This window comes from Mus caroli, unplaced genomic scaffold, assembly GCF_978045245.1.
Source record: "Mus caroli unplaced genomic scaffold, Mus_caroli_1 scaffold_5, whole genome shotgun sequence".
Lineage (NCBI taxonomy): Eukaryota > Metazoa > Chordata > Mammalia > Rodentia > Muridae > Mus > Mus caroli.
In genome coordinates, this window is record NW_028227260.1 from 97,684,067 (window position 1) to 97,705,760 (window position 21,694).

General features: G+C 44.2%; 1 protein-coding gene across 1 annotated transcript in view; it reads right to left on the minus strand.

The window, feature by feature from the left end:
* Positions 1 to 2,209: 2,209 nt before the first annotated feature.
* Mamld1 (mastermind like domain containing 1) overlaps positions 2,210 to 21,694 on the minus strand; it is a 102,968-nt gene continuing 83,483 nt past the window's right edge. Inside the window, 2 exon segments of the mRNA XM_085838164.1 lie at positions 2,210 to 4,362; positions 5,957 to 6,041. Coding sequence (XP_085694290.1) covers positions 3,293 to 4,362; positions 5,957 to 6,041 — 1,155 coding nt within the window. The 3' untranslated portion in view covers positions 2,210 to 3,292.

The following is a 21,694-nucleotide window of genomic DNA, read 5'->3' on the forward strand; positions in this document are numbered from 1 at the left end:
GGTGGTGAGACAGGACAGTGAGGCATGAGGAGGAATAGGTATCAAGATTAATAGTGAAAGAACCTAATGAGAGAGGAGGGTTGGAACTATTTATGACCATGGAGCTATGTGTAAGGGATGGCAGGCATGAGAAAGCAACATGATGCACAGTTGTGGGAAGGGTAGATGCTATGGAATTGAGTTCGGAAGAGCCCAGACACCTGGTGTCCAGAGCTTTTGAGGCCCAGATCCTGTCTCAGGTCTTTAGCATACTTCCATTCTCAGGAGCTCCTTGATTTTTTCTTAAATAAAGAAACTTCATTTCTATGACAATCTGTGTACCTCCTTTTCAACACATGTATATATGGACAAAATCAAATGGACTCAATAGATTGTGTATGTTTGTGTGTAACGATACAATTAAAGAGAGATTATGAATTTGAGGGAATAGGAGGAGAAATGTGAGGAGTTAGGGGAGGGCAAAGAGGGGTGGGTGTGATGTAAATACAGACACACAAGACAGTCTCTAAAAAGTTTTGAAGGAAAAAATGTCGTGGAAATCTCAATGGGTAACTTCTGGATTTTGTACCATGTACACCTGTAACAATAGAGGACTTCAGGCAGACGAACAATTCTACTAGGGAGTGGGTATACTGACTAACTGAATAGCACATCTCTTATCTGAACCTAAAAGGAATGCTCAGGAGGCAGTAACAGAGACCAGTATGAGCAGAGGCCAACGGAACCAGGGATTTCAGATAAGTACTATTCCTCTGGACACTTTCTACCCAGCCACCCTCTGAGAAGGCTACTTTATCCCTGGGGACTGTTGCTCTTAGTCACTGCATTGAGTTTTGGGTATGGGCATCTTCTGAGAGTTTGAAAAGATTGGGTTCCACTGAAAAGCCACCCCCTATGGCCAGGCAGGAACCCCAGTGGAGGGATAGGGACACCAACCAACTCACAAAACTTTCAACCCCAAATTCATCCTGTCTACAAGAAAGGCAGGAACAGGGGATGATGGATCAGTGACTGAGGGAATGGCCAACGAATAACCGGCCCAACTTGAGACCCATCCATAAGCAAGCACCAAATCCCTAACCCTAATAATGATACTTTGTTATGCTTGCAGACAGGAGCATGATTTTCCTCTGAGAGGCTCCACCCAGCAGCTGACTCAGACAGATACAGATTCCCATAACCAAACAGTGGATGGAGCATGGTGACTCTTGGAAGAATAGGAGGAAGGATTGCAACCCTGAAGGGAATAGGAACTCCACAGGAAGACCAACAGAGTCAACTAACCTGGACCCTTGGGGCTCTCAGTCTTGCCTCTTCCCATTAGTGTCCTGGACCCAAAGAGGGAAAACCCGCCAATTTCTCCTTGCACCTTTGCTGAACCCTTCTGACTACATGTTTCCAAATAAACAGAGAGTTTGGTGTGGAACAGGCTAGACCAAACCAGGGGAAATGATCTTTGGGTACAATGCAAGTGTGCACAACTTCCTGCATATACCATTGAGGACTTAAGGCAATCTATGAAGTGCAGATTCACTTCTTGAACAGTGGGGCCAGACGCATCATCATCTTAGGGTCAGTCCCTACCCAATCTCTATGTATAGGTGCCCTTTCTGCAAGATGTGGCCCTTTCTAGTTTGTTGTCTGCAATATCTTCCCCACTGCCCAGGGGTCACCTCCTCAACTCAAGTGGATGGAGCAAGTGGATCTCAGTTCTGTTTGGAGCCACAGTTAACCCATATTGTAGTGCTGCAGCAGGATCTGGTCAGGGACACAAAAGTATGTGCTCCCACAAAGGGAGAAGGAGGGTAGTGAGGAGCCCCTGAATTTTGGAGTGTGTTTCTCTACCTCTGTCCCTAGCATGGGATTTCCAAAGTGGTTGTCTGTTCCCTGTTTTTGCCTCTATAAAATGAAGGACTGGGGTCAAACTGATTTTCTTCTGGGCCCTAATGAAACATCCATAGCACATGCTGAGAAATTTGTCACAGGCAACCACACACATACACACAAGTATCCTGACTCTGCTGCAGCAACTTTTGCAATGCATAGGATAGAAGCATCCTCTGAGGGCACCAAAGTCAGAACTGACTTGGGTTTGTAGGGACTACATGCTTCCTGAAGAAAATGAAAACACAGAGACACTTTTCTCTTGGCTGTTTATTACAGAACAAAGAGAAAAAGAAAAAAGAAAAAAAAAAAAGAAAAAGAAAATCCAACAAAAAAAAATCACTGACTCAAAATAGATGCCAGATCTCAAATGTTGAATCAAAATACAGGGTGTCAATTAAAATGTGATTACACAAAATCTGGACACTGAGCAAAGTTTACAGGACAGTGGCTGTGGAGTTTCTCTAACAGACACTTAAATATACATGACAAGAACTGCAAATAGAAACCATTAAAGACAAACCCCAAATCAACCATTAATGTTTACAGACTTTCCCCCCAAGCCACAGAGATTCACATCAAAATGAGTGTCAAATGGTTTAAAGCAGACTTTAAAGCATTACTCTGTGATGGTGCACCAAAGCTATCTAAAGCTGGGGCTTTCTCTGCAGCTGAAGATCACCATAGGTGACAAAGGGAAGGGAACGCTCTAGTTCCTCAAGGTGGCCAGCTCACACAGTGCTCAGCTCACAGGCTATTTCTGCACCTCTCTTAACCAAACCTAAAGGACACTCTTGGCCTCCCATGAGTGTGTCTGTGGGACACTTAACCATACGGTGACTTTTGCTGTAAATGTTCATTAGGAAAGAACTAGCTGAGACTTCAAGGCTTGCAAAAGACTAAGAGTCACATTGGGTAGTACAGTTTGTAATGGAGTGGAAATGTAATGACCAAGTGGCTTTCTAGTTGGCATTTGTCAGTTTGCACAACACCCCTTGGTCACATCCACGTCTCTCGTGGCATGAAAACCTCAGTGACTCAGCCACCTGGTTTAACAAGGTTATCACTGGAGCGAACAACACAGTCTGCATATTTGGAACAATGTATAATAAACACAACTCTATTGAAACCAAAGCTGCCACTTTATTTACAAAGCCACAAAACCAAGTATAAATACTTCTGTCATTTATGATTAGGAAAACCATTTACAAAATTTTCAAATATGTACAAGTAGCTTGAAAAATCACCAGCTTTTTATTTATCAGGTAGATAGAGGGACGGGTAGGGCTGATAGAATTCAGACTATGACCCTAGTGTGGGTGTCTGGGGCCAGTTTCAAGCTGGCTGAAGATTCAGGCCACTCCTTTGAGTGATGGCATGGGGCTTTTCTGGAGCAGCCTACTTTGATTTATAGCTCCTCAGCACCCTGGGTGACTTAGTCAGCATTCTGGGCTGTAGCATTTTGGGCAGCAGCATGCTGCTCCAAAATGCCATCTATCAGCCTCAAGTTGCACACCCAGTCTTCATCTGGGGCCACACTGGAGCCTTCCAAAAGCTCTTCCATGAAATCCACCTCACTGCCTGCAGATGATGGTGAAATCAGACCATCTATTGGGGACTGGGCCTGAGGCAAGACATTGTCCTGTGTCTCAGGGGATGTGCCCATTCGAATCAATGTACCTAGGGACTGGCTAGTAGCAGCAGTAGCAGCTGCATAGCTTGGAGGCTCTAGTCCCTGAATGGGACTCATGGGAGAGCAGCTGGCTATGCTCTGTTGGAGGGACTTGGTGCTCAACACAGGCACGGGCCCCTGTGCTGGGTTCTGCACAAGGTTCTGATTGCCCAGTAGGCTGAATCTGTGGCTGGCCAGAGCAGCACACACCTTCTGGCCAGGCCTGGCTCCTCGGGCCATCTGATTGGCCTGGACCACAACCTTCTGAGACGGAAATACTAGATCTGTTGGGGGTATACTCATGGGTGCCTTGGCAAAGATGATGGAGTTGCTATCAAAATGCGGCACAATTCTATTATCTACTTGGCTCAGGGGTGATTCCTTTGAAACTGGCGTGGCTACAGTTGCAGCTGCCACTGTCCAGACTGCATTACTGAACACTGAAGACATCATTGGCACACTGGGGAGACTGAGTTGGTGGGGAGTCAAGGATTGGCTGCCCAGGAGACTGATACAGAGCTTGGACAGGGGCACTTCTAAGGGCATGGCCTTGGCTTTGGGACAGACAGAGCCAAGACTATTCAGGGAATCCTGACCCAAGCCTGAGGAGATGGGAAATGGAAGGCCGGTGTTGACTTGCTGCTTCTTCAGAGTTGATGACAAAACACCCATGTGACTTGTGGGTGGTAATATTCTTGGAATCTGATTGTCCTGAAGGAGCTCAGTTTTGGGTGGCATCTTTTGCTGGTTGGATGGGGGACCCTTCTTGGTTTGGTTACACTTGGAGATGACTTGTTCTTGTACTGCTGCATGGAAAGAGACATATGGATTAGTTCCAAAGATGTCCTCTATTTGGGCTATGGTCACTGGGCAGGAGCTGCAGGCCCAATGTTGTCTCCATTCATACCCTTGACTATCTCTCCCAGTCCCTACCAACTTGCCTTATTCCTTTGCTTGCAGCCTTGAATGAAGGTTTTGTGTACTCACAGCATCCTCTACAACAGTGGTTCTCAACCTTCCTCATGCTGTGGCCCTTTAATATAGTTCCTCATGTAGTGAAACTCAACAACAAATTATTTTCATTGCTACTTCATAACTGTAATTTTGCTACTGTTAAGAATCATAATGTGAATATCTGATATGCAGAATAGCTGATATGCAACTCCTATGAAAGGATAGGTCAACCCCAGAAAAGAGTCTTGCCTCACAGGTTGAGAACCACTGCTCTACAAAGAGCAAGTAATGCTGGACTTGAAATGCCGACGGAATTGACTGCCTCTTCGTGTATATTAGAGTCTCTGTGAAGGCAGGTACTAGGACTACATTTACTCTAATATTCTGACACTCTCCATCCCTCAACAGACAGTTCCTATTTTGTAGAAGGCAGGCCTGGGGAAGAAAGCTCAGCCTCTTAGACAACAGAGGGCAGAGCTTGCTTTAGTTTTTTCCCTCTGATAAATGCAATACACAGGAGTGAAGACAGAATTCTGTTCCCCCCAAAGTCCCACAGCCTAGGCAGTGTCAGTGTTCAGACTAGAGGCTCACACAGTTCTGATCTGAAGTACAGTGGCGGTCCTTACTAAAGAGGGAAAACTCGGAAGTTTCATGACCTGGGCCGTCTGTGGTGGAGAAACAGGAAACTCCCTCTAGCCCCAGTGCTTTAGTCGGAAGAGAGTAGCTCTGCTGGTCAGCTGAGATGGAGCCTCCCTCCCTGCAGCACATCCCCAAAGCCCCTTGGTGCATCTGTGAGCTCCATGAAGCAGGAGCTGGGGTTTTCTGACTACTGTCAATAAATATCAATGACATTGATAGGTATAATATAGGATAAAAATCCTTAGTTATCTGTGGAGGCTGTGGGAGTAATTCTGCTCCCACATAACCAATATCTAGGGCAGAGTATCTCAAACCCCATACCTTTCAGAGATAATGGCTATGAAATCCATTAGAAATAAATTGGAACATTTATGTTAGAGGGGAGGGCAAGGCCCAAAGGGGTCTGTTTCTCAATGAAGGTGGGGTGATGGTGATGGACTTTTGTACGCCAAACAGATTGGGAGGCTGAGGCACAGCGATAGCTGGAGTTTAAGTGCAGCCTGGGCTACAGAATGAGACCCTATCTCCAGATAGCAATGAGCAACAGCAAGAACAACAGAACTGGGACCTTGAGAGATTGGACTTCATTTAATCAATCTGTTCACTTAAAGTGATACTGGAACCATATGAGCAGGGCTCCCATTGGGTTGGATTGTGCTCTTAGAGGCAGGTGAATTACTTTCAGACCCCTATCTTGGGCACCACTCATGTGACTTCCAGACTTCTTCCTGTTCACATGGCAGAAATCAACCAATGCTCCATCCACCTCACTGGCTCTGTTGGGAAACACTGATCTTTTCTACTTACCTTGAAATTGAGTTATCTGCTGGGCGATACACACATTCTGCTGTTTAGGGGTCATTGCCATAGGACCTGATCTCTGCTTCTCTGGCTAAACAGAAGATGGAAAGGCCATATTAGATTACAGATACCAATAAACACCAGCCTTGTATTGCTGTGTAGGGACCTAGGACTTGACTTTGGTGCAGCAAAAGCATGAGTGAACACATCAACACACATTCACATGCATGCCCCACCCTCCCATCAAGACCCTACAAATAGACACAAAGAGTCTGCATTTGGGTTAAGGAAACCAACTACAACAGCATAGGATGGGGCAGGAGAGTGTAATAGCAAGAGTACACAGAAAAACAGACATTTTGGATGCCAGTCTGCTCAGGATGGGTCAGCAGTGAGATATGGTTGCCAAACGAGCAAATGTAACATTAGGTTGCATTATTAGAAGCAAAGTATGAAGAAGGAGGGAGGTGACCATCTTATACTACTCTGATTTGGCCAAACTATACCCATAGTACTAACAGGTATCTGGGCATGTCACTCTGGGAGCTTCAGATAAAGTGGCTATATCCAGAGGATGGTAAGCAATGGGGGATAGGGGATAAATACTTCTAACTACACAGTCAAGGGATGGCTGGTAAGCTGGGGTGCTAGGGCTGGAGTAGAGCACATTCTGGGCTATTTGGGCCAATTTCTACAGGACTTTCATGGAGTCCTGAATCTTGGTACAGATGTTCCTGGATAGTCACATGGTCAGACAGACATACCATTCCACACCAGGAGTAGTCATACACTCACTGGCCATTTCCCTTCCTCCTGACCTGATTCAGAGTAGAGAGTGGGAGGAACTTCCTGTCTTTATCTCCAAGTACACTAAGTGTTCAGGTGGTAGAGGCCCTACTTCAGGGTCTCAGGCCCCACACTCAGTTTGGAATTAGGGGATTCCAAACCATGGGATTATGGGCAAAAATGTAGCCAGGCTACTGATGAAGGCTGAAGGCCAGACATAGTGGCCGCAGCTTGCTCTGAGCCCCTCATGTTGGCAGGACCTGACTATAACAGGTCAGGACTCACCCTCTTCTACCACCTCCATTTCTCTCCCCTTCTCAAATAGTCTGTTGCAAATATGCCAACCCTCAAAGGCTGCTGCCAGGAAGCACACACCCTTAGGTCACCTGCTGGCCTGGAGACCCCAGGTGCCAGATTGGATCTTAGGATATGGGATACCTGGGTAGGGCCAGTTTCTCCACCAAAATGCTCCCAGAAGCCCTTCTCTGCACTGAGAAGGGCTGGTGTGGCAGTGGGTGGGGCGGAAGGCCAGTGCTTGGGAGTGTGCCCAGCTCACAAGCCTGGCAGCAGCTCCTGGCCTTAGTTCCTGCCAAGGCAGAGAGGACAAACACATGGCACAGAGGAGACTGACTACAGCATAAGCAATTTCCAGAGACTGGGCTTTGCTTTTCTACTGTGCCCTTAGGCAGCTTCCTGTGGAGTTCTTGCCTCTGCTATGACTGGGGCTTTGGGGATGTGCTGCAGGGAGTGAGGCTCCATCTCAGCTGACCAGCAGAGCTATTCTCTTCCTACTAAAGCACTGGGGCTAGAGGGAGTTGGGTGGGGTGGATCTGTCTTACTGTCCGGAGCACTTCACACCCACTGTTTCCTGTCATGAGGCCATAACTCAGAGGGGGGGGGGGTCACGTGACAAGCCCAGTCCAGTCCATTTGAATCTGCCTAAAGATTTTCTGGGTGGGTGACCATTTCTAAAGATGGCTCTTTCAGTTCTGTTTTTCCTCCTAGGGATACCAGGTCCCCAGATTACTGATGTGGCATGTGAGGTTCAAAAGAGATTAAGTGACAGCCCACAGCAACCTGGCTAGCAAGTACAATGCCTCTTTGACTGGAGACCCAGTGCTCCACTCATTCCTGCCTGTAAGGCCACCGATGCCCACACCCATCTGGATACCATCCCTGTTTGCTTTATTAGTTTTCAAGTATCAGTGTTGTCTGGGGCTAAGGGCAGGGTCAGATGGGGGGTAGGAGTGTAACCCAACAGAAATCAGGGTAGGGCAGAAAAATACAGAGGAGAAGATGGACAGGGAGAGTATGTTAGGCAGCATGGTAGACAGAAAGAAAGGCTGACTTGAGGCAGCAAAGGATGGGATCCTAGTCCACCTGGCCTATCAGATAAGAGAGAGAACTGTAGACCTGGGTCAGGTTCACAAGGATAAATAGGGTGCAGGGAAGTCTCTGTCTAAGAAAGAATACATCCTAGAGTCTCTGGTGTGTCTAGGGGAAGTTTGGCTAGGGCCTAACAGGACTTCCATGCTTGTCTGGATGCTGACAGCCAGCTCCATAAGACCCTTGGGTCTGTGTGTCCTCCATGAGCTGGCTCTTTGCCCTGAAGCCCATTGCTCCCACCAGGGTCCTGCAGTCCCTGGCAGAGGGCGCCAGGCATTCTCTCCAGGCCTCCAGAGGAGGCTGCTTCCTTTGTTTTGCAGACAAGGCTCCCATCCTTTGTTCTGAATCAATGTGCTACAAAGATAAGCCCCAAGAAAACAGTTGTTGCCTTTTGACACTGACAATTAGAGCCATAGGAAAATGGAGAAAACAGGAAATGACAAATGGTTTCAGTGACCAGGAGGAAATGGTGGCTGAGAATTGCTGCTTAGTGACAGTCCCTCTTGTGAGGGATAGCCCAGGTCTGGTGGCTTTTTCTAAGCACATATGGAGGGGTCATTACATGAGTCAGGTTTCCAGAACTGCAATTGTATGGGACACTGACTAGCAGGCTTTGTGGGAGCTCAAGGCTGTTTCTCCCTTTGTGGTTACGCTTGGAAGCCTAAGGCCTGGACCTGCAGAAAGTCTCAGGTAACTAAAGCCCCAGATCTTCCCCTGGAACACCCTTTCCTGGCTCTATTTAACCACATTCATCAACAGGTCCTGCCTTTCTGGAAACTTCATGCTGATACTCAAGAATCTGTAAACTGCCACTTGTCTCTGAGGCTTTTAGGACACTAGCTACTGCCTTAGCTTATGTGCCAAGTAGGAGAGAGGCAAAAGGTCTGGGATGCCCCAACGCTGCCATGGCCTATCAGCAGCACAGATCTCAACACAAAGCCCACCAGAAGTGAGCTTGTGCTACATCAGATCTAGTTAGCATCTTGATGTCTCCTGTGGCCCTCTGTGCCACAGCCTTGGTCTGCTCTCTCATTCTCAAAGAGGGAAAATCAGGTGTTACCCACTCAACAGTTACACAAAGGGACTTACTCTCCAATGTGAGGGTAGGGTCATGGAAACCAGCAGGAATTAGAGGTATGTCCCACAAAAGGTCCCTGGATTGTGGCCTGATTTGGACAAAAGTTACCTATCCTGTGATCTTCTAGAGATATAGAGTATTGATGGAGGGAAGAAGAGGATGATAGGAAAGAAAGAGGGAGAGGGAGAGGGAGAGGGAGAGGGAGAGGGAGAGGGAGAGGGAGAGGGAGAGGGAGGAGAGGGAGAGGGAGAGGGAGAGGGAGAGGGAGAGGGAGAGGGAGAGGGAGAGGGAGAGGGAGAGAGAACTGAGTGAGGAGGAGAGGAATGGAGAGAGTGGGGCAAAGGAAAGAGACCCTGATGAACTGGGGAGAAGGAGCAGGAGATGGGAGATTCCAGGGGCAGGAGAGGAAAGGAAAAGGGGAGGTGACAGAGAGAGATGAGGAAAAAGAAGGAAGAAGGGGAAAGGAGAAAGAGAGAAGAGGAGCTTGTTTTCTCGACAAGGCACCTCCCACCCAACGGCTCTTGCAGCAGGCACTGCCCTTTAAGTGTCCCCTATGGAAGCCAGCCGACTAGGCTACAGAAGGCACTCTGTTATTTATTCCAAGGGTTAATGAGCTTTGGCATAGTGTGTCTATTACTCCACAAGGAAAAGCATTTCTTTTGTGGACTTGGGAAGCTGGACTTGAAAGCAACTACCCCATGCCTATCACTGTGAGGTCCCCCAATCCTATCTGTCTGAGTACTACCTGGGAAGATAAGGCTTACAGAGTAGCTCAACCAATCACTTCAGCAGTCAGCTGATAAATATTTACAGATGCTATGCTCAGGGCCAGACTGTGCCCACCATGTGGTTATTACTGAATGTTTCTATCAGTGTGGAGCTTACACAAGGCAGGGGAATGGACAAGACACAAGTAGGTAGGTTGTCTTCTAAAGGCACTATGGCAACGTGAAGGGACACTTAGTGGACAGGCATAAGTAGAGCCTTCAGGTCACACTATAACCACATGTGCCACACCATTTCTTTATTAGGCAAGACCCAGTGTAGTATTGGTCTGTTGAGGTCATTCTGCGCCCCTCTGCATAAATGGCTGCAAGATTCACTTAAACTGCTGGGGCTACCCTTAGAGCATTCTGAAGCCATCACCAGGGCTTCACAAAAGAAATGTCATAACAACTAAATGACAGAGCTTTGTGTAGCTCATCTGTACCTTAGGGTTGTCTTTGCTCTTGACCAGAGCCCATATAAGCCCCTCCTACCTAGTCTTGGTGGTTTCAGGGCTGGCCAATCCCTGCAGTCTTTGCTTTAAATGCTAGGGATGCTTCCCAGGCAGAGGAGACCTGTCTTTCTTCTGTCTCTGTACGAGAAACCGCGGGCTCACTCTGACCCACTGGCTGAAGTGAAGAGGGACTGAAATGGAATGCAGACCTAAATCTCAAAGTGGAGAGATCTCCCTGAGCCTTCACTGCACCATGAAAGGCACTGGACTAAGCATAGAATTTGTGATGTTGGGAATAGGAATCCTCCAGGCAAACTAGCAGGAATCTTCTCATGTGGTTTCTAAGGCCAAGGAAGAGCTGGGCAGGGCTGGGTGAAAACATGATATTCAGAGTGGATGGAGTCTCCTGAGGGTTTGATAATTCAGTTTCCCTGGGAGCTTTGGGCTGGACAAGATTCTTCTGGTTTCAGCTGAAAAGGGGGACGCTAAGAAGTGCTGTGACTTCTAGGGAGAGAGAAATCAATAGCCCTTAACTGGAAAGCACAGCTTGTTCTTCCAGGCCAGGGCACATAGGATAAAGAGAACAAAGCTGTGTGTACTAAAGCAGAATTTCCATTAAAGGCCAGAATCTCTGGAGGTCCTTTCAGCTCGATGACCATCTTCTGCAGGTTTCTATACAAACAGGGCAGACATCCTGTGAGCATTGATATTTCATGCCTCAGAACAATAACTTTATGGTTCAAATGAAATCTGCCAAGGCTGGTATCCATCACCTTGCTCTCTGGGCCACTAATGGGACTCTGAGGTGTGTCGAGTCATTTCTTCTAGACTCTAGAATTGAGAGAGGTTGAGCCAAACTCATAGGTAGCTTTGGTAGTCTCGGCATAGACATTGAATCATGTCTCCCTAGACTGCCCATCCTTTTGTGCGGTGACCCAGATGCCTCTTTCTGGAGCATGACTCCCGAGTGAGGCCGCAGAATAAACTGGGAGGTGGAGCCCATAGCAGAGCACTATCAGAAGATGGAGTTCCTGAATTTCCTGAATTCTCACTGGGTATCAGACAGTCAGGCACTGGGTAGGAGATTTGGAGGTGTAGCCTGCCTTCTGGGACACAGGGTCAGGCAGGCAGGCAGGCAGGCAGGCAGGCAGGCAGGCAGGCAGGCAGGCAGGCAGGCAGGCAGGCAGGCAGTCAAGCATAGAAGCAAATGAGGTGTTAGAAAGTAGGTGTCAATGGGAGAAAGTTAAGGCCAAGGTGCTTGGACTATACTGCTTGCTTGAGTTCCTCACTTTGCCAACGAATGCTAAGAAAAAAAGTAATGTAAAAGGTAGTAGAAATCCTTCATAGATGTACAGAGCCCTGTTGGTTGCAAAGGGCCTACTTTTCAGAGCTGCCACCTCCTGAATTCCTCCCAATCCCTGTGAGGCAGGTGGGCAGGCTGAGCAGGGGATTGTGCCACCGTTGACAGATGGGGAAAGCAAGGCATGGGGAAGTGACTTACCTGCAGCATCGCAGCTAGGCAGTAGTGGAGCAGGCACCTGCCTCCAGGCCTTCGGATCCCAGCCGCCCCAGGGGGCTGCCTCTGAGGTGTTGTACGAGGAGGTGGATGTGACTCGGGCCAGCTCATGAGCAAAGGAGCTGCCGGGCAGGAAGGACTCACTCCCCAGGGCCTGGCGGGATGGGGGCTGTCGCCCCAGGCTGACATGGGGAGGCCTGGCTTCCCCAAGCTTGCAGGCTTTGTCTACATGAGTCTACAACAAGCGATTGAACAATCCATCAGCTGTTTGGCCACAAAAGGCTTCTGACTGATTTTGTCACTGCCCTGACCAACTAATTGGAATCTTTAAGCGTTGTGGTTATATACATCAACTGGTCTGGGGCAAGCAAAACCAAGTATCTCTGTGCTCTTAGCTTGCTATGGGTCACAGACTCCTTTTAAGGTCAGTTGGAAGGTATGATATCTCTCCAAAGAAAACGTACTTACCTTGTGACATCTCCCCCCCCCCCCATAGTACCAATGCTTTTTTAAAAAATGCATTTTGTTTGATTTGGGAGAATACTTAATGCCCATAAAAGGGCTTCATGTGAGTGATGTCCTGCCTTAAGCAATACTGACTTGTTAAAAGCAGGAATAAAGCTAAGTCAGATAGCTGATTTATTGACAGTGACTGGCACCTTCAAATCCCTCCCACCCCTATCCAACCTTCATAATAGAGCACACAATTTACCATGGCTTGTAGGCACTAGTGTGTAGATGTGCTGAGGTGAGTGTAAAACCAGCCAAACCTGTGCCTCCTCCTCTCAGCTACATCCTGAGCTGCAGTCCTCACTGCACCAGATCCCGGCAGGGTATTAAGGTTTTGGGGCTAGTGTGGGCATTCCTTGCCATCCTGTTTTATGTGTCATGGATTTCACTGTTTCTGAGTGTGTGAAATGCATGATCCAGTTCCTTCAGATACAGCAATGAAAATAACCTTATTCTGATGCCCACATTGGCAAAAGCTTCACAACTTCAAGGAGGTGGCTGTTGAGCCTTGTCTCCCTAACAAGCACACAAGCATCTAGCAGCAGCTATAGTCTCAAAGGAGGGAGGAAGCCTGCATAATGGGGAGTGGTCTTTTTTTTCTGTGTCAAGTAGTGTCTCTTGTTTTTCATCCTTGAGCTATAAGTAGTCTACTGTGTTCACCCAGAAGCCCAATGGAAAGGGGAATATTCACTCCTTGAACAAAGCAAAAACATTTTGATGCATTCAACTAACTATAAGAAACAGTGACCACCTATCAAGGAGAACTATTTCAAGTAGATGATATATTGTAGAAGTATGGTCTATACATATATTATTTGAAATAACAATAAAACCTACACTGGTAAATTTATTGACCATTTATTTTGCTCTCAGGACTAAATAGAGGGCTTTAAACATTTGATCTCACTCTGTCCTTACAAGTAGCTATTTATGAGGTAGGATCTACTATAGACCTTACTTTTCAGATGAGGATATGGAGGCCCAGAGAGATTAACTAAGTTGCCCAAAGTCACACAGCTATTTAGTACCAAAGGAATATGTGGATATGGGTTTACTTCACTCCCAAATCCACATGTAGCATGTACTAAGTTGTAATGTGGAAAATAAGCCTTGAATTGGAAAAGTGTTATAGTGAAAGTACAGACAAGGTATGTCAGGGGAGGTTACAATAATTTTAAGATAAACTATATATATTTAAATATGGCAATAAGAAAATGACTAGCTGGACTATTTTAGAAATAATACATGTTCATTTAAAATGGACAAGCAATTCCCTCTCAGGCTCAAGCATTCTTTGCTGTTCTGATGACCTTTGCTATGCTAGCAAGCTAGCTTGCTGCCACTCTACTTGGGTAGCTCATCAAATTCCCATTTGTCCTTGGAGCAAGTTCATCAAGGTGAGATAGAGGAGGACTGTGATTTTCTAGAATTCACAATTCTTCATGCCTACTTGCTTATCTCCTTGATAACTCTAAATACTGTTCTATAGAAGTTTTGCAGAAACAAGTTCTCATGGGTTCCAGACTGTCCTCAACCTTCCTGAACCCACTATGTAGCTGAGGCTGACCTTGAATTCTGATCTTCCAACCTCTACCTCCGTAATTCTGGGATTATAGATGTGAGAGTGCAAATACTCCTTTAAACATTGGAGTGTGAAAAGTCCTGATATACACCCATTTCTTGGGTTCTGAAACTTGTTCTAGTCCATGATGAGATTGTGAAAGCCAGGCATTGGGTTTATTTATAGAGAATGAAAGGTTTGTTCATTTTTTGTTTTTGTTTTGTTTTGTTTTAGTTTCTTGGGAATTCTCTGTAATTCATTTCTTGAAAAGCTTTAATGATGAAATTACTAAGGAATGGACTTCTATTTACCCATAAGAGTTAGGAAATGACTAAGGAATCATGGGAGAGGCTTTCAGTAGATAGAACACAGTTGATGCATAGTAGAAACAAGGAGTAATTGATCAAAAAACATTTGAATGAGGTGAGGTATGGGAAGGCAAGGTATCAGAGGGAGTATGGGGAGGGACAACTAACATCAAAGACCTTTGAATAAACCATATGGAAACTTATTACTGTAGAAAATTAGTAAAGTACACATATACACATATGGAATTTAAATTGACTTACCCTATAATAGGTGATATATATATATATATATATATATATATATATATATATATATATATATATCAATCATAGGCTATCAAATAAAAGTCTAGTGTCAGACATGGGTTACTTCTTTTTTAGTTGTGTGGTCCTATAGATTCACAATAATTACTGGCAATCCCCATTATTGGTTACTCTTCAGAAGAGGATGGTAAAACCCAGTTCTTGAAGATACCTGAGTTATGGAACCTGGAGAAAGCAAGCTGGCACTGACCTGGAAGCATCATCCCTACTACTGACTAGCATCCATAAGCTGTGAGTGCTTCCAGAGGAGAAAAGGAATCAGGAATCTCATCCAGCTGTGGTCACTGTGAGCTTCAGCTGTAAGAGGCTTGGCATGATACACCAACTGGTACAGATGTTAGAGTGTGGGACAACCACTTGCCAATTGGATTTAAGGCCTTTTTCATAAGGTGAAAGAGTACCTGAATGAGTATTAAAGTACCTCAGTACTGTTAATAATTGGTCCAAAATCTCATGGCTGGCAATGTTGTAGATCCTGGGGAAGAATCTACTACTAATTAGTCTGCTAGGTAGGCATAGTTTTAAATGGTTCCCTAATTCATTTTTATTCCCATAGATTAGTGCATTTCTTAACCCTAGTTAGAGAAGCTTCTTTTTGTAATAAATGGTGATGAATGCAGAGACATACAACTGGTTACCATGGAGAGAATATGAGACTTGAGTACATAGACTTAAATGGAATATCTATATCATACTCCTTCCTCCAAACCCTAGAGTGGAAGATTGTAACAGAAAAGGTAGTAGATGATTATAGGGAAATGGAGTTTTCCAGACATAAAAGGGCAGTCACTCACATGAACTCTCAGTAGCTGTGAGTACATGCACAAGGCCTGTGTAAGTCCTACACATGCACATGCAGGCAATACCAAGTGGACTTCATGGCTTAAAAAAAAAAAGGAGTATGTGATACTGGAAGCGAACAGTATTGGTGGAGTCAGGAGAGGAATTAGCAGTCAGAATAGGGATAGATGTGATCAAATCATATTGTGTACATGCATGAAATTCTCAGACAATAAAGAGGAAAAAAACAGAAAGAAATGGACCTCCATCAACATTACCATATGCTTGCAGTGCTTCAGTAGTCCATCAGGAAGAGAAGCCTGCAAACGGCACATGGAAGCTACTCCAGCAGATAGTCAGTGCAGCCCTATTTCAGCAGCACAATCCTGAGTGGCCTGAAGTACTCATTCAGGTGCAGCAAGATAGTAACAGACACTTTGAAAATCTCTATCACTCCCAGTCAAAACACAAAGGGAGGCAAAGGAAGGCATACTCTCCCCTAAGTGGGTCTCACACGTAGCAGTAGATTGATCTTATGCCTAGAAGCCTCTGGGAGTTAAAATGTCCCTAACAATCTTCTTTCTTTGGATCACAGTGTTAGGCTATGTCGTGCAGTTTCTGTTCTCCGTTAAATAAAAGGCAGAAAACACACACCTTAGCTACACAGAAGTCTTCTGGGTCAGTAACAGCCAAAATTGAATGCCATCTCTTTCTCTCCTTATTGCAGCTAGCTCAAACACCTGCAGTGAGCAAGTAGCCTGGCTGAGCCAGGGTCTGAGGTTTAAAAAAATCTAGGCTTTTAATCATCATGCTTCAAGACAAGGCAGTCTCCTCACAACTTCATGTTCCCTTGGTGTCTGTCTTCTTGCTGGACAGAGCAAGCACTGCTTCTAGGCTCTGGGCTTCCAGGGGAGACATCCAATTGACAGTCAGGTTCAGACAACTAAGGAAGGGAGAGGCAGGATTTCCTTTGGAGACTTCCTGATTGAAAGAGCAAATCTAATGAATGCATCTAAACTCACTCTCTCTCAAAGACTGATGAAACTACAGCCAGTCTCTGTTGTTAATTTTGTTTTTAAAAATAAATTCCCACCAGGAAAGGGAATACATAAGAGGAGATAATAGCATCATAATTAGTGAGGCTAAAAAGCAGACCTGGACATATAGGTGCCACTATAGCTACTACAGAAGAGAAAGAAAGGCAAGAGGACTGCATAGACCCAAGGTCTCGGGGTAATTTGGGATACATAGCCAGAACACTTTTTGAAACAATAGTAAGACTACCAACTAATAAAGCCCTCAAACAACAACCACTCAGACAGAGCAAAGAAGCCTCAAGGATGGTGAATTGCCAACAGTAGACATTGAGCAACTTGGTCTAGGTGGTGAAAATTTCAGCATGCTCTAGGAGACTCAGACAGTCTGGTACCAGGTTGTGACAAAGATGGGGAAGTGGCCAACAAAAACCACATGGGCTGAAAGGTGTTGAAGAAATAAGCAGGCCTCTACATTCATGGGGGTGTGCCTATCCCCAACCCTAGCAGACACGAGGTTTGATCCTTTGCTTGCGCCATCTCTTCTTCACACCTAGAATTCTGTCCACAATTCTGTCACATGTCCCAACATTGAGGTGGGAACTTAGCTCTCACTCCCCCCTAAAGCCAAACTGAGGACAAAGTAGTACTGGGAAAGCTCGGTTTTCTTTCTTCTGGAGGCATTTAGCTAGTAGTGTCCTGTGACTTCTTTTAGCAGAGTGTGGTGGTACATGGTTGTGATACTTAGCACTTGGGATCTGAGTAAGGAGGATTGCCATGAGTCTGTAGCCAGTCTGAGCTACAGAGTGAGATCCTACCAAAGAACAAAACCACCCACCCACCCAATGTCAGTAAGTTGTGAAACTATCCAGAACAGAATGGGAATTATGGCAGTTGTGGTGTGTGGAGTGTGCTCATAAGGAACAGCAGTTGGTTTCTTCACCTGACCATGGGCAAAAACAAGTTCTCTACTTTTCACTTTCTTGTTACTCAGTGTACATAGATCTTCCACACCTTTCTACACCATGTCATGTTTCATAATGAAGGAGGAAAAGTTATATATGTAGGCTGATAGCAATATGCAGTAAGAAATATATATTTTTATATAGAAAAAATGCTGTATTCTAGTATGTTAGCAGGAGTTATTCTTTCGTTACTATATACTCATATTTACATATTTTATTATCCCTTGAGGTCTGCAGATTTTAAAAAATACTTTTGTGCATTTTCCAAGTTCAGTTCCAAAAGAAAAGATTACTTTTGCAATCAGAATGCAACAAGCACAATAAAAAGCCCATAATGTCCTCATGTCAAAAGGAGTAAGGATGAGCACAAAGCCTGTGTTTTAAGGACCATGTGTGGAACTCTAGGTAGAAGACTGGTTATGTGAATGGAATCTACAGTATGCTCCTTAACTCCTCAGAGTCTAGGGTTGCTTCTGGAGTTGTCTCTGGGAAGTCAGCACTAGGTATGATCTTTCAGAAAAGAGTAGGTACCCAGGAAACTTCTCAGATAATTTGAATGTTTTATTTCTTCCTTTGGGTGGGGTGGATGTTTTATACTCTCTTTCACATCTACTGTGAACATTCTACAACAGGTTTCCTTGAGAGTAAACCAAGAGTCCTAATCCTGCAGTAGTAAAGAAAGTGCCATGTCAAAGGAACAACCCAAGTTTACAGAAAGCTATTAGAGTTTCAAAAGTCGCTTTGGTATTTTCTGCTGCAAATCATTTGTCTCTCTGGGACTACTCCATGTGCAGTACCTGTGCGATCGGGGCATGAATCTTAAAGCTGTGGGCCTGAAGTCTTCATGCTAACGGCAAGAAGTTGGGAATGTGCCTGGCAGTGGCTCTCTCAGTTCAGGTCTCAATGACAATCAACTGATAATTAGGATATGGATCAACTTAATGTGAACCATTTGCCCAACAGCAGGCACTTTCCCTAGTCTGAAGCCAGGAATGGAAACAGAGAATGTATATCTAGGACATGCATATCCTAGACATGCTAGTGAAAGCAGGATCCATAGGATCACAGCAAAGGTTGTGAGTGACAGGAGCAGACAGTTTCCAGCACTGAGCTCTTCTGATGTCTGGTTCTCCCTGGGATTTACTAACTGAGACATGACACCTTTGAGTTCCTCAAGGAGAGACACTGTACTGTCAACTTTCTGCCCAGGGCAGTGTTCTTTCCAATGGTCCGTGTGTCTCACTCTCCACCACCTTCCATCTATTCCATTCAGTCTTGGGCTTCCATAGTGCTACTTATTTCCTTAGGTTCCCCCAGAGAAGCTGGAGTACACTCCAGCATGCTTGTAGAAAAGTTAGCATTTATTGAGTTGAGAATTACTACAATTAATCTGGTGGCGGCAGCCAATGAGTGGGCAGCGAAAAGTATTGAAGAATAGCTACTACCTATCCCATAACCTTGGCCAGCCAAGTATCTGCAAATCAGTATTCTCAGATGGGTCTTTAGAAGCATGGTTTGAGGTGCAGATGTGAATCCTAGTCAGGGTAGATCTGTGGTTTGAACTAATCTGTGGTTGGAACTGATTACTCCTACTCAGGGTGTGATAGGTCCTTGCTGTGAGATTGCCATAAGCCTAAGTGAACAGTGGAGCCTACTTTCACAACACAATCTTACCCTCAGACCACAGAGCAAGGCCCAAGAGCCCATTCATCAAGCAGAAAACCTGGTCATCAAAGTTTATGCTAGACTGATAAAACTTAACCATGGGCAGCTACTAAAGACCTGTAGACAGAGCATTTGGAATAGCTGTAGTGCTTGGTGAAGATGTCTAGCCTGAGCCTGCCAGATATTTATTCTAGACAGCAATGCCTGTAGTGAGATGCAGCCATCTAGAGACATGTGTCTACCTCAATAATAAATGGATCATAGAAGTGTGGGCTTTGGTTCTACCTTGGGATTATAATGATCATAGCAGGTTGTGGGTTTGGGGTATGACACAACATAATTGTATAAATAGCCGCAGGTATGACTACCTAGAAACCTGAGGCTGACCCTGGCCCCAGAGAATAACTTGTTGAGACATACTATTTTTTTTGTTTTTCCTTTTCTTTCACAACTCTATCTTCGTTATATTTTCAAGTGAATTTTTTGTGCGTGTATGTGTATGTGTGTGGGTGTGCTCATGCTACAGCACATATACAGAGATCACAGGTCAACCTGTGGGAGTCAGTTCTCTCCTTCTACCACATTGGACCTGGGAGTTGATCTCAAGTTGTCATGCTTGATGACAGACACCTTTACTAGCAGTGCCATCTTTCTGGTCCTCTCCTGTTTCTTCTTAAGAAATGCCAATAGTTTATTTGGAACAGACCAGCATGTGGATTGCTGTATAGGCCTAAAAATGTTGACAACGCATCCACAGAAGACTCTCAGCAAATTTGTGCCTGGGTGTTATTCAGTGCCAAAACAATGGAAGTAACTTCAGGCTCTGGGAAAGTAAGCAGCCTGCTTAGAATTTCTTTTAAGATAGGCACAACTAAAGCTGTTATAAATAATGAACCCTTCAATGTCAGGGTGACACTACATGCAACAAGCATCAAGGGCTTTCAGGAAAACATAATTTCACTTAGTATTGAAAATAAGGTACCAGAAACTAATCAAATAGCAATCAGTATAGGATAAAGCTTAGATAGAGCAGAGCATTTACAACAGTTGTTTAAAGTTTAAAGAAACATGTTGATAATCTAATAAGGAAACTTAACAAGGATGGGAGAAATTAAAAATTGAACAGAGATTCTTGAGCTGAAAAATATGTTCAGCAAAATTAACAACAACAACAACAACAACAGCAACACTATGGAAGAAACAAAAAGTAGGGTAAACTAGACAGAAGTCAGCTTGAATATAGGTGTCTTGAAAACAGACGTTTGAAATGGGATAGCATTGGAAATGTAAATGAGGAAAATACCTAATTAAAAAAAAAAGAAGAAATGAAGAAAGCTTGTGAAAACTCTGGACCGTATGAAAAGAGCAAATATTTGGTTGATCAAGAAAAGACATGAGATTGGCAAAGGAGTGGACAGTTTAATAACACCAGAACATTTTCCAGCCCTTGAAAAGGGTTCAAATATACAGGTAGCGAAAAGCCAAATGGCACTTGGCAAATTTAACTCAATTTTGTCTACCCTTATAACCAAGGACTCAAACGATGAGGAGGTTTTCATAGTACTAAAAATCTGTTAGCTGAACTTATTATCCCCAGTAGTGTTATCTTTTCTAAAGAAGGAAGAAGGGATAAAGGCATTCCCAAGCAGAAGCTGAGAGTAGATATTTCTGAGCCCCTTGACACAAGCAAACACGAAAGCAAAAGATACTAATGAGTGAAAATTCAACATGGGAAGGCATCCAACTCACAAGAAAGAGTAATTATAGAAACTGAGAATTATCTAATTCTGTAAGCATGGTGCATAAATTATTCATAGCTTTAGCATGAAGACTAAAGCAAAAATGAAAATATGAATACATTAATATACTAAAAGATGAGGAATATAAAAGTCATAAGGTAAAGTGTTAAAAATTAAAAACCTGAGGAGAAATGAAGTGTACACGGAGAGCGTTCTTATTAGTATATTTTTTCTTACTGTTTTGATTCTGTTGTTATCTTTATAGCCACATGAAGTTGCTAACATTTAGAAAATAAATGATTTTTATATGCCTCATAGTAGCCACAAGTTAAGTATCTATAATAGGAAACCCAAATATTATAAGTAGTGGATCAAACACATGACTGGAACAATTTGCTTAACACAAAGGAAAACTGAGAGAGATGGGGAAAATAGACTACAATGCAATTAGAAAATAACTTTAAATAACACTGATAGTAAGATCTTATGTACTAGTAATTATTTTGAAAGTAAATGGAAAAATTATTAAATTAAAACACATAGAGTAACTAGACAGATAAAAATGAATGACCCAATCATATATTGGTTGCAATAAACTAATTTATCTTTAAGAATGCATATATCTTAGAAATGAAGGGATGAGATAGGAAAATTTCATGTAAAAGGGATTCTACAAAAGGAGAAGCAGCCATATTTCTGTGAAATGAAATAGATTTAAAATCCAAAACAGTGAAAAGAGATAAAGGAAAGTTATTTTATAGTGTATAAAGGGTTTTGGTTTTAACAGCTCGTTAACATCCAGACTCATTAGTTGAAGGCTCTGTCTCTAGCTCATGGTGCTTTGGAAGGTGGCAGAGATTTAGGACATAGAAC